The following is a 13,574-nucleotide window of genomic DNA, read 5'->3' on the forward strand; positions in this document are numbered from 1 at the left end:
TATAGAGAAAAACCAAAAAGTACTTAACCATCAAGCATTCTTCACTAGCATTTGTTTTTTTGCCAGTTTGCATCACCTTTGTCCATGGTCTAGAAAAACATTTGGAGATAATGTACTTCTTAAACTGAAAGTGTCTCCACTTGATGAGGGTCGGGAAGCTGCTTTTCCTCCTATCAATAAAGTCTCTGCTTCTTTGATTTCCATGGCTCTCTTGTACAGCTCGGCAGCCTTCTCGAAATCTCCTCCTTCATAGCTTTGGGAGAGAAACCAACATTTTACCAAACCCGCCCCACCAACTCACTCCTGTACTGAAGTCTGCAAAAACAAAATACAATTAAACAACAAAAAACTTTGTTAATGCCAAGTTAAGATTGCCTGGTGTTAGCTTGTGCCCTTCCAGGACATTGAGTTCAGCAAAAATTTCTGAAAATAAGGAAATACAGAGGTAAGGTAAAGGACCATACAATCGTAACTCTGCCCTACTGGAGCTGGTACTAGCCACTAGGAATTATCAGCATGGACTCCAGCTGCATTCACTGTGTTAAGTGTAACTGTATTACATAGTGGAGGAATAAGTTGTGATAGGACAAGACCTGGATCCAAGTCCCTCCATGTTTGTTATCAAAGGAAAGAGGTGCCATATGTACCTCAAGGTTCTAGTCTGCATCATTTCAGACTGTCACCCTACTATAATTAACACACTTACCAACACTGTCTACATTTTAGCCCCCAAATTGCCCAATAAAGCATTTTCTATTGATATAATTATTCTCATTTGTTAATTTTTTAATGGAAGCAGTTCCTATATTAGATGATGAGAGAAAATATCTGTCCTTACCTCAACACAGCTAAGTTTTTTAGTGTTTCTCCCACACGAGGATGCATATGACCAAAGCTGTCTTCATAAATCTTTAATGCACATTCATACAGAGGTAAGGCTTCAATGTGCTTTTTCTTTTTGGGTGGGAGAAGGAAAACAAGATGAAAATCAGTTGTTTAAATGGGTATTACACATACTATTTGGTTTCTACAAACTGTATAGGCACATCCTAGACTTAAGTTTCTTTGCTAAACCAAAACAGTGTTTTGTTTTTAAAAGAACTGCTGTTTACATAAGAGTGAGACACTTAAAGCAACCTAAAAGATTTGGACATCCATTTCCCATTAATTTTATGATAATTGGGGTCAGAGTTCCTTAGGTGGCTTCAAAAGTCTCATCCTAAATGAATAGGTGTTAAACTACCAAACACAATCCTGGGTTTTAGGAAATCAGCTGTAACCTCTTATTGAAAGCCAGGTTTACAGATCCCAAGCAACATAACAGAACAATATATGATATATTATGTAGAAGTGTTTACTGTTATTGATACTAGGGAAACAAATGGATGGTAATATCTTGGTAAATGTTTCTTTCTCTCTGACCTATATTAGGTATTGAGTAGAAAGTCTACAATTGCAGTCTTATAAGCTTAAAAGCCTAGGCAAGACTACACTTGATCAATCTGCATGGAGTGCCAGAATTTCAGTAGGTAATGTTCCCTCAGTCAGTACTAAACCAGTGCTTTAGATGTAGTTTTAAACCAAAGGCCGTGATTTACATGATTTATAAAAATCTCATGGTCTTTTTTACAAGATTAAAGGGATTAACATAACCTTTCACCCCTGGCTAAATTCCAATCAGTGCAATCACATTATGTTCTTTCAGATTGTAAAAATGTACATGAGATTGAATTCCCTGAGGGTGTCCTTTTGTATGCTGTTAAATTTCATATATAAAATTGCTGAAATGTATAAGACAGGAAAAACCTACCATCTGACAATAAAGAACAGCCAGGTTTACCAAGGCAGTAGCTACGCTAGGATGCTTTGGACCAAATGATTTTTGTCGAATTTCAACAGCCAACTCATACAGAGGCACTGCCTTGTCAAGCTTTCCCTAGAAAACAAACCAATGTTAAAACCAGACGTGTTTATAGCAGGCCTAGATGCATATATATATATATATATAAAGAGCTTAGAAAAGTTGTAATTGCTTTCAGAACAAGAAAGGTCACTTAAACCTTGCAGGATTGGACCCTTATTGAATATCTTCAATAAACCATTCCGGTTGATCATCATTAATGATCTGAGTGCCTTCAACTCCCCCTTAAGTCCTTCCAGGTACTATCTCTAGCTCTGATTATTTCTCAAGCATGTTCCTTCCACTAGTATCTACAAGAGAGAGTGTTTAAAAGGTTTGTTTCATTCCTGTCCATCAAAAATTTTGCTCCATCTCCTGCAGCTGTATTCCCCACCCTTACTACACATGGCAGAGGCGTGAGTTGATTTTCAACAAATAGTTCTAGTGGACCTTAGTTTTATGGCAGATGTGGGAAGGGAAACTTACCAGCAAATTTTGTTCCACTCCAGATTTGTATCTGCTCCCTTCCTTGTATCTGCTTCACTGGATGTACTGAGTTAGTGATTTGATTTTTTTTTTTAACTTGGGGCATATATTTAGGATTCTATTTCTGGAATATGGATGTTTGACATTTAGCATGAAATGGAAATTCAGGAACATGTCTAAGATAGTTTGGGATGTGTAAAGTCTGCAGTTTTCTCTGTTTCTTCACACACACCAGCTATGATTTTATATCAAGAGGTAACTGTCTACAGTCAAGTATCTAATTATTCTTTATGTACCTCCAACTCGTCTCTTTCCTTCCACTACTTCATTTATGTTCATCCAAGCACAGCAGTCTTTTTTTTCTGGCAGAGTCAACTGCAGCAGTCTGAAATGGGAAAAGCTCATGTGATCTCAACCCATTTCAGAATGCTACTGGAGGTGTTAGCAGTAAAAACACTAGTGCAAAAGTACAGGAACAGTCTGGCCAAGAAATAAGCTTACAGGATTCTTCCAATTTAGAAGAATGGCAAAATGCAAGAGTGAGAAAGAAACACTCATCTATCATCACTCTACTCTGAATTTGAACTCTTAGTGTAACAGTTGGAAACTTTAGGGTTCACGTTCTGCCTAGCCGCAAGGCTGAGGACAGATTCCAATATTCCTATAGACAGGGATTCCCCTTCATATAGGACCAGTCAATTGACAGTTAATATTTATAAAGTATTTTGAAAATATAAATTACTATTATAATCACATAGAGTATTCTACAACAGAGTGATTGCTTATTTTTCACTGAACTGAAATGGAAGTAGAAATGGCTCAAGATACCCACACAGAGAGCTGCTGCCAGTTCTATTATAAATACTTAGATGGCTGACAGGGTTCATATGTAAAAATTAGGAGAAATTATTCTCAAGTGCCAAAAATATGGTGTCTGCATCTGGGTTGACTGGAACAAATACAGAGGAACCCAAAATAGGAAAGTGGAGAAGAGATTCCCTGGCAACAGCCAGAATGCTGTCTTCTAACTGAATTGTTTCCTTTATGGTAAATACACTGAAGACATTATTAAAGAACAGCTTTTCTTTAGGAAAATGTCCCACAGAGCTCCTAGGGGGCACAAAAACAGAGACAACTTTAATTTATATACTTAATTTTTTTGTGCGCATTTCTGGAGGATGCTGATATCCAAACTCTTTTTGACACTCTGCCTCTTTTGGGATGGAAAGAGCAAGACATTATTATTTTTAAATGATGTATGAAACACACAGACACACTTACCAGCTTTTTGTAGAGTACTGCAAGGTGTTTCACAGTGTAAGCCAGTGAAGGATGATCAGGGGCTAGTGCTCTCCTCCTAATTTCTAACGCTCTTTCATACAGTTCCTCAGCCTTATCGTAGTGTTTCTTTTCATTGTACAAAGCTGCCAGATTGTTCAAAGACTGTGCACAGTCTGAGTGGTCTGGTCCCAGGACCCTCTCCCTCATTTCTAGGGAGCGCTTCAGAAAAAGTTCAGCTGTCCTACAAACAAATTCACACAGTAATACTCCAAAGATTAAATGTGTGCACTCCATGAAAGCTACTTCTGTACCTGCAGAAGTGCCATTGTATTCTAATAGACATTTCAGCTGCCTCTAGTGAAACAAATACAGCAGAGCAACTCATTTAAACAGGCTTAGTGAGTAACTGTATATCCAAACACAAAAGACAGACAACAGGTAACAGTACGCTGTCTAATTGAAAGAATGTAATTATAGAGTTAACTAGAGCACCAAATACAATCTCAGAACACTACTACCAGCTGCCCAAAAGCTAGCACTTTAGGTCAGTTGGGTAGATTTTTTTTCTTATATTGCATTATCTTGTGAATATTCCTTTTGAGTCTGATCTGTACCCTTTTTTATGCGAGTAATCCCCCTGGCTTCAATGTAACTCCTCCCAGGAGTAAACATTCATGAAACAACTAGCAGGATCAGGTAATACAACTCTGGAACTATGTAAAAATTCAGAAAGTAGCAGTTAGAATTCCCTTTGCAAACAATTGTAAAGACTGTAAAAGAAATAGGTTTATATACAATAGGCTCAGCTGCTATAATTTACACATTAAGATCTATCCTAAGGCTTTCTCTGAAGTAATTGTTCAAGTGTCTATCCTATCAGACGGTTATGTATTTTATTACATTATTGTGGTATTATTCCATCACACATTGACTATTTTCCCTCTGTGACAAAAAGAAAGTGATTCCCCATAGAATCCCTGCATGCAATATCCATTACAGCTAGGTAGTTTGTCACCCTGACACACACACATTCCATGTCACCCTATTCTTGAGACAGGTCAGTTTAGTAAATTGGAAATATCCGTTTCACATTAGATGGAGAGAAGGACTCATAAATACACAAAAGATGGGTTCAAGCCTGGAGTCGCCTTGTGGGAGCCAAAGGAGTGCTCACTACATAACGGCTACAGATCAGGCTTGCATTTATCAGTTGATACAAACAAATTCCCTTCTATCATTGATTCTCTTCAGCTGCATCAAACTATCAAAAAAGCCCCTTTAACGGTTGATTCAGAACTTCAGCACAGTACTCTGTTTCAAAAGGCAATAAACTTTCATCTTTACTAGAAGACAGTGTGCCATTTTCCTCACCAATTAAATTCGGGGGAGAAAGAGCTACAGGAAATAGGGAGCATCTGAAAAAATTGCGGATGAACTGACAGACTGTGGCGTATACAATGATCTCACATGGCAGATTTTACAGATATCAGTCATTTATTGTCAGTGACTTTGGCCTGACTGCATGACAGGTGAAACAAGAAATAACATACATGCATCAACGGTTACAAGTCAAGTCTAATTACTAGGATTTTGCACTAACTAGTGGCTATTAATGTAAACACTCTAAACCACAACATATTTTAACTTCTTTATTCTGCCACTGAGATCCTGACATTCAGATACAAAAAAAAATCTAAAAGGACTTAAAGACTTGAGGGGAAATTCTGTGTTGCACTTCTAAGAGGCACAGCAAAAAAATAATAGGAGTTAAGGTGGCTTTAAGGCATTCTCCCAATTCAGGGCTGCTTCAGGTATCTGAGAGGCTCTCAATGTAACTTACACAGCTCGGGGGGGGGGGCTACGTTAAAGAACATCTGCAGGTTGCCCTGTGGGCTGAGCTTGCAGGGCTGTGGCCCTGACGCACCACACCCTCTAAACTGGGGCTTGCAAGGCGGTCCTTGGGAGATAGTTTCATAGATGTCTTCTGCCTTTCTTGTGCAAGGGGAATTCTCCCCTGGCCAGTTATGTGGCTTTTGGTGCCTTTTTTTATGCTGCTCTGGTCCTTTTGCACATCATAAAGGAATCAGAGCAGAGGCAAGGATCTCACCTATAATATATATGTACAATTCATTACTTTCCTTGTAGTACTGGCATTTTGAATGCTATAAAAGAAAAAAAACCTTGCTGTTAGAATAAGAATTTTATAAAGGAGTCTGATGTAACAGAGAACCATGGTAGAGAGGACATAAAAATACCCCATATATTTACAACTAGTGATAGTTAAATTTAATGTAGTAGTACATCAGTTCTAAAATAGGAAATGCAGTGATGTGGTAAATATCCAGATGCCAATGACACTCACTCTACAGAAGACTTCAGATACTATGAGTTAATTTCATAATAGAAAACTGTAAAAGAAATTGGAAATTGCACTGTATTTAGTATTTGAGAGCGTTTAGACTTATCACTGAGAATTTTTCATGAGGTTCCATATAATGTATCTCATTAGATAGAAGAAAGAGAGAGGGAATCTATGACTGTGTGACATAAACATTACTTACTCAATGTTATTCTGCAGATAATAGAGAACTCCAAGCTCATTGAGGGTTCGAGCATTATCTGGTGTGTCTTTGCCTAACGTGAGCTCTTCCAACTGCAAGGCTCGTTGACGTAGAAGAGCAAATCCAAACTAAAGCAAAGCACAAGGTAATGAAAGTCCATCAGCATCAAAAGTTTAATATCTACAACTGAAATTCACTCCTGTGCAGGACAGCACAAGGCCTTTGCGCCAAATAGACCCCATGTAAGCCCTATTTTGAGAATTAACGGTTGCATAGGCCTTTTGTTGGTCCTCTGCATGGTAGTGAATTACACGCAGTATGCTTCCATGAAATAACAGGACTGGAAGGGACCTCAAGAGGTCACCTAGTTCAGTCCCCTGCCTCATCGCAGGACTAAGTATTATCTAGACCATTCCTGACAGTGTTTGTCTAACCTGCTGTTAAAAATCTCCTATGATGGAGATTCCACAACCTCCCTAGGCAATTTATTCCAGTGCTTAACCACCCTGACAGTTAGGAAGTTTTTCCTAATGTCCAACCTACACCTCCCTTGCTGCAATTTAAACCAATTGCTTCTTCTCCTATCCTCAGAGGTTCAGAAAAACAATTTTTCTCCCTCCCTCTTGTAACAACCTTTTACATACTTGAAAACTGTTATCATGTCCCCCCCCAGTCTTCTCTTTTCCAGACAAAACAAACCCAATTTTTTCAATCTTCTCTCCCAGGTCATGTCTTCTAGATTTTTAATCATTTTTGTCACTCTTCTCTGGACTCTCTCCAATTTATCCACATCTTTCCTGAAATGTGGCATCCAGAACTGGACACAATACTCCAGTTGAGGCCTAATCAGCGTGGAATAGAGTGAAAGAATTACTTCTCGTGTCTTGCTTACAACACTCCTGCTAATACATCCCAGAATGATGTTTGCTTTTTTTGCAACAGTGTTACATTGTTGACTCATATTTAGTTTATGGTCCACTATAACCCCCAGATCCCTTTCCGCAGTACTCCTTCCTAGGCAGTCATTTCCTATTTTGTATGTGTGCAACTGATTGTTCCTTCCTAAATGGAGTACTTTGCATTTGTCCTTATTGAATTTCATCCTCTTTACTTCAGATCATTTCTCCAGTTTGTCCAGATCATTTTGAATTTTAATCCTAACCTCCAAAGCACTTGCAACACCTCCCAGCTTGCTATTGTCTGCAAACTTTATAAGTGTGCTCTCTATACCATTATCTAAATCATTGCTGAAGATATTGAAGAGCACCGGACCCAGAACTGATCCCTGCGGGACCCCACTCGTTATGTCCTTCCAGCATGACTGTGAACCACTCATAACTACTCTCTGGGAATGGTTTTGCAACCAGTTATACACCCACCTTACAGTAACTCCATCTAGGTTGCATTTCCCTAGTTTGTTTATGAGAAGGTCATTCAAGACCGTATCAAAAGCTTTACTAAAGTCAAGATATACCACATATACCACTTCCCCCCTATTCACAAGGCTTGTTACCCTGTCAAAGAAACCTATCAGGTTGGTTTGACATGATTTGTTCTTAACAAATCCATGGTGACTGGTACTTAACACCTTATCTTCTAGATGTTTGCAAATTGATAGCTTAATTATTTGCTCCATTATCTTTCCAGGTACAGAAGTTAAGCTGACTGGTCTGTAATTTCCCGGGTTGTCCTTATTTCCCTTTTTATAGATGGGCACTATATTTGCCCTTTTCCAGTCTTCTGGAATCTCTCCCGTCTTCCATGACTTTTCAAAGATAATTGCTAATGGCTTAGATATCTCCTCAGTCAGGTCTTTGAGTATTCTAGGATACATTTAATCAGGCCCTGGTGACTTGAAGACATCTAACTTGTCTAAGTCATTTTTAACTTGTTCTTCTCCTATTTTAGCCTCGGAGCCTACCTCATTTTCACTGACATTCACTATGTTAGACGTCCAATCACCACCAACCTTCTTGGTGAAAACCAAAACAAAGAAGTCATTAAGCACCTCTGCCATTTCCACATTTTCTGTTATTATCCCCCCCCCCAATTGAGTAACAGGCCTACCCTGTCCTTGGTCTTCCTCTTGCTTCTAATGTCTTTGTAGAATGTTTTCTTGTTACCCCTTATGTCTCTATACATTCTCAATCTGCTATGCTCTAGTTTTGCCTTCCCTTTACAATATGTTCTAGTCTTCTTAAATTTTTCAGTCCAAACAATCTGTTTCAATTAATTTCTTAGGTCTTAAGAACTTAAAATGGAATTCAAGCTGATGTATAAAACCATTATAAAAGTATTACTGAAGGGTTTTGTAAAGCTTCATAGGAAGGCTCTGTATGGCAATACGTGTCATAAATGATGTGGAGTGAGAGTAAAAAGTGTGGCCAGATACTTCAGAGACCTCTTTGATAACACTCCCAGCCCACACGAATAGTTCTAATAAAAAATGTTTGTGTAACTGAAATCATTATGAAAGTTGACAAAGTGAAATCCCCATGAACAGATTTTATTTTTCTTTAAATAACTGTGGTGGGAACAGTGACATTTCCGTTGTTTTTCTTTATCTTGCTTCAACTATATAGTTCCTAGTGGAGTTCTTGTAGTGTGGGTGCTTCTCTTCCTCTATGAGACAGAGACTGAGCCTAGAACTAGAATTCCCCTAGGAGCTTTATGGCAGGAGAAATAGAAGAAAAAAGAGTAAAAAAAAACCCATTGAAGAGCCATAAAGAGGGAGCACACTCTTAGGGCTTCATCCTTAAACCACTACCAAGTATAGTGGTTACTGACATTGTCACCATTGTGACATTGTTATCTATGGTAGTAGGCACTATGCACAGAAGTATTGTAGAATTAGGTCCTCAGTTACCTCCTACAGAGCAATTTCTCTAGTTTCCTTTCAACAACGTATAGTCTCAGCATGAAATCTGAATCCCCAAAGTCTGATATTTGGAGGGTTTCTATATCCACTTATTTATTTTCCATCGCTCACCACTATATTCCAGTTGTACTTATCCACCTTTATTTCCAGTGAGGTTGAAAGAGCAGACACTAATGCTGCTCCTAAAGTGGTTAAGCTGGCAAACTTTCAATTATCAAAAGCACTTAAGCATCAGATTTTTAGAACACCTCCTCAAACACACTTCATCATCCATTCAACAAAGCCACAGCTAGCCCCTATTTTGATTAAGTATCAAATCTTTACCAAATTGCCTTTCCGCCTTGCTGCTTTTTGTCGCATTTTAAAGGATTTTTTCCTCAGCTGTTCAGCTTGTTCATATCTGAAAATAGTTATTTAAAATGTTAGACACCATACATGGCAACGGTATAGATTTTGGATTAGATTTTCAAAAAGCCACCTAAGTGACTTAAGAGCACAAGTCCCCCTGGAAGTCACCTATCAGGTTTCAGAGCAGTAGCCGTGTTAGTCTGTATCAGCAAAAACAATGAGGAGTCCTTGTGGCACCTTAGAGACTAACAAATTTATCTGGGCCTAAGTTTTCATGGGCTAGAACCCACTTCATCAGATGCATGAAGTGGAAAATACAGGAGCAGGTATAAATACATGAAACGATCGCACGTTTTGTCAAAGATGGAAGTATGCAAAATGCTTATGACTGCGTTAGGAGTGTTAACAGGTTAGCAAGATTCTTCTGTTACTCCTCCTTCTTAGCGGGTGTTGGAATCCTGCATAGAAATGCTGACTATGTCTTAATTCCACCCCAAATATAAACAGATGCAAGTTGCTTTCTGCATAGAGAGAACTGGCGAGTAAGACAAAAACTCTAAAGGCAATGCTAGAAACTTCTTAGTTTGAAGGAGAAACTTAGGCTGAACTATTATGTTATTGCCACTGCCCTTAAAAGAAAATCCCCAAGAAAGAGGAGTGAGTTTGAACACAAATCTAGAGTGCGTTCTGCAACTGAGAAGGTAAGGACTCAGAGTCTTGGTTTTCCATGATTTGGTTGGAGAGTAATTTGCAGAGGAAGAAAGAGGAGAATTTTGGCAGTTTCCTCCAGAATTACATGCAAGTACAGGAGCTTGATCTGCAGAATCAACAGTACAAACTGTACCAAGGAACTTTTTGAATGAGTGTTACACCAAAGTACATTTCCCGGGGAAGGACTCCTTACCTTTCTCCCCTCACCAATATCACTAGCCTACTTGCAATGAGCACTGGGAAAGGATTTGCCTCATAAGAAGTGTCAGGATATCTTCAGTATATTAAAGTATGTGTTGGAGAAGAAGGATGGTCTTGTCTTAAGGCACTGGATTAGGACTAAGGAGATCTGGGTTTTGTTCCTGGCTCCACCAGAGACTTACTGTCACATTGGAAAGGTCACTTAATCCATGTGCATTAAGGGTAAATCATTTTCGCTACTCCATAGACATGGTGTTAAAATAAAACAAGTAGGATTTGGATACATTTATTCTTCGGAGCACCCATAGAAATCTTCAACCAGGCTTGTAAATTCTACCTCCACATTTGCCTGGGGCTAGTAATTTGTTTTTGATGGACAAGTAAAATATCCTTAAGATATTTTTCTCTGTTATCAGTCACCCAGGTAAAGATAGGTGAGTAGATGCTGCTGCTCTTAATAAATAATAATAAATACCATCTACCTCCTGTGTTTGGGTTGGTAAGTATTCACAACTATTTTGCGAGGGTGACAATTGTACCAATACAAGGGCATTTTAAAAAAATATTACTTTGTTATAACTATATATTTGAATAATACACAAATATGTTTACTAATCTTTTTCTAGACCCCCCAAAAAAGTCTCCTCCTCCTCTTGAAACAAACAGATAGTTCTCATTAATATTAATAGCAGTTCTGCACATGCATCAAAAGGAAGTTAAATGTATTAAAATGTGTAATCGTAGAAACAAATAGACAATGTAACAACCTCAAAAGACTTGCATGTTATGATAAATCCAGGAAATCACCAATACTATTAACCTTACTTGTTCTGTTTCTGGTATAATGTTGCAAGTGCATCCAGTTCACGAGCAACCCTGGGATGTTCAGCCCCGTAAGCATTTTCAGAGATTTCCAGAGCCTGCTTATATAACTGCTCAGCATTTCCAAACTTCTTCCACTGCACATAAACTCCTGCTAACTGATGGAGGGACTGTGCTACCCTGGGGTGATCTGGATCCAGTGCAGTCTCCCGAATTTCCAGAGAACGCTGCAGAGGAGCAACTGCCTGTAATAAAGGAGTTGAGAACGTGACTAGAGCAGGTAAGATAATATACAAAAAACACTGCAACACAAAACATCTTATCAAGCACATACTATGCTCTGCTTAAATTCCTTGCTTGCTTGCTGTTACAAGGTATTCCCTTTGTTCCTAGATGCGCTTACCTGGCTGAGAAGGCCTAGATCTTTTAAGAATCGTCCCAGAGTTTCATAAAGATCAGCCAGACAGATCATACTTTCCTCTCCCTCGCAGCTTTTCTCATATTGCTTTAGAGAGTCAAAATACTCGGCTGCCATTGAACTCTTATCTTTTCCGACAAGCTGCCAGTAACTCAGTAATTCTGCAAAATGCCCCCTGTTTTAACAAAAAAAGTAAGAAGTAAAATACAGAACACCAAATCGCCGTGCTCAGAACCAGCTACCCTGCTGGAGGGCAGGGTGCAAGGAAGGGGGAATATGCATGTCAGGAATTTTCTCTCATGCTGCAAAGTGGCTGCAAAGCAGCTCTGTGAAGGCTGCTGTAGTCCAACAGTCAGAATGACTTATGCAGCACCTTACTGTCTCCCAACTGTGAAGCAGTGGAAGGACAGAGGTCTCTGCAGAGACAGTGGATTCACTGCCCCGCCCCCAGGCGCACCTACATACTACCATGTTCAGAGCACCCACAAAAACGTTCATGCTACACCGGGATATACCGAGGTGCACAAAAGGGATAGGCTGCAACAGAAGAGCACTGGTTCCCATGCCTTGGGTGCTTTGCAACCAGCCAGGCAGGCAGGGAATCCCATAAGTGGTACCTTACTAGATATCGCCATATAACTTTATACTTTGCTATTTCTCACCACTCTTTCAGTTAGCACCCTTCAGCCAGCTTTCAATTCCTGCTATAGGGTTACATATTGGCCTAGTTAAATTTCTTCCCATATTTGTGCATTTTATCATTTCTATTATTTATTTTTTAAAACAAAACATCAAAGACACTTTATTTCATGCCTTTAACTGAACACCAAACCATTTCAATATGTTTGTACATACGAAGGCCCTGGCTACTCTCTTACCTTTTGTAAAGATTCTGAGATACAAAGAGGTTTAGGAGACACTTGTGTAGCTTCTGCTTGTTGCCTTGTTGTTGGAAAAGCCAAGGAAGTTCATCTGCACTTCTCCAAGTCACTCTGCCTTGACTAATGGAAGAAAAGCAACCAAAATAAAACCCCTTTCCATTCCTAACATTTACAATTATAGGGCTTGCTTTGGAAAATAGTAAGTCATACAAGTACATGGACAAACAACCAGTTAGCCTCTTATATCACCAATTACCTGACTTGTGTATGCAATTTCCCACCCCCTTTTTGTGAACAGGAGGTCTATAATATGAAACTATTAACTACAGCTTGAATCAAAGATCCAAAGTCTGTCTTTGACTCTTTACAGATTACAGATTATTAACAGATCTACAAAACTCATGAAATACAGGGTAATACAAAAACAAAATGTCCCCAAGTTATCCTTAACTGGTCAGCACACCCTCGTTTACTGACATGTTTTCATGCAAACAAAAGTTTTACAAAAGGGCAAACCCTGTACCCTGTGCGTAGCCTGAATTTCTAGGCTCTGTGCCCAAATGGTTCATGAGAGCTGAGGAAGGTATTGTTTCCTCCACCATAGATTGCTCCTGTGTTCTCAGGCCTACAGTGCCTGTTTTTCCTCTGTATCCCCCCTCTCCCTGGCAGATTAGTATGGCCATAAAGACTATAACATTTGTGTGTTCTGAGGAGTTCTGAAATACCTTAGCTGCATGGTGAAGTAGTCTATTAGTTTTTCTCTGTAAGTAGAAATAATATTTTGACCTTCTTCCATGTATTCTAGTCCCACCGTTTCCCAAGCCTGAAAAAGAGAGTTATAATACTCAATATATGTCTGTTACATACTAACAATGCATGGGGCTCCCTACAAGACACAAGTGGGAAACAAGGATCTTATGCTGAGGAATTTGAAATCTTTTTTTTTTGCTAAAGGGATCTTCAACTTGAAAGCAAATCAATTTTAAAAAAATGAGTTAAGAGACGCTACAAAGGCCCAAGGGATTTAAGAAGAGGAAATATATCATAATGTGGGAGAGGGAGTGGGGAAAGGAGGAAGCCTGATATT

General features: G+C 39.0%; 1 protein-coding gene across 3 annotated transcripts in view; it reads right to left on the reverse strand.

Annotated features, from left to right (window-relative positions):
- Window positions 1-17: 17 nt before the first annotated feature.
- Window positions 18-13,574, reverse strand: part of NPHP3 (nephrocystin 3) — a 46,418-nt gene continuing 32,861 nt past the window's right edge. Inside the window, exons 18-27 of one of the 3 annotated variants that reach the window (XM_024107736.3) lie at window positions 13,213-13,310; window positions 12,485-12,607; window positions 11,592-11,781; window positions 11,192-11,433; window positions 9,431-9,506; window positions 6,229-6,356; window positions 3,668-3,908; window positions 1,811-1,936; window positions 839-954; window positions 18-253 (exon numbers count right to left, since the gene is read on the reverse strand). In XM_024107736.3, coding sequence (XP_023963504.2) covers window positions 73-253; window positions 839-954; window positions 1,811-1,936; window positions 3,668-3,908; window positions 6,229-6,356; window positions 9,431-9,506; window positions 11,192-11,433; window positions 11,592-11,781; window positions 12,485-12,607; window positions 13,213-13,310 — 1,521 coding nt within the window. In that variant the 3' untranslated portion in view covers window positions 18-72. Of the gene's footprint in view, window positions 254-838; window positions 955-1,810; window positions 1,937-2,682; window positions 2,772-3,667; window positions 3,909-5,142; window positions 6,076-6,228; window positions 6,357-9,430; window positions 9,507-11,191; window positions 11,434-11,591; window positions 11,782-12,484; window positions 12,608-13,212; window positions 13,311-13,574 lie in introns of those variants that run through there. The other 2 variants (XM_024107745.3, XM_042841274.2) reach the window with 2 other exon arrangements.

The sequence above is a fragment of the Chrysemys picta genome, chromosome 2 (genome assembly GCF_011386835.1).
Source record: "Chrysemys picta bellii isolate R12L10 chromosome 2, ASM1138683v2, whole genome shotgun sequence".
Taxonomy (NCBI): Eukaryota; Metazoa; Chordata; order Testudines; family Emydidae; genus Chrysemys; species Chrysemys picta.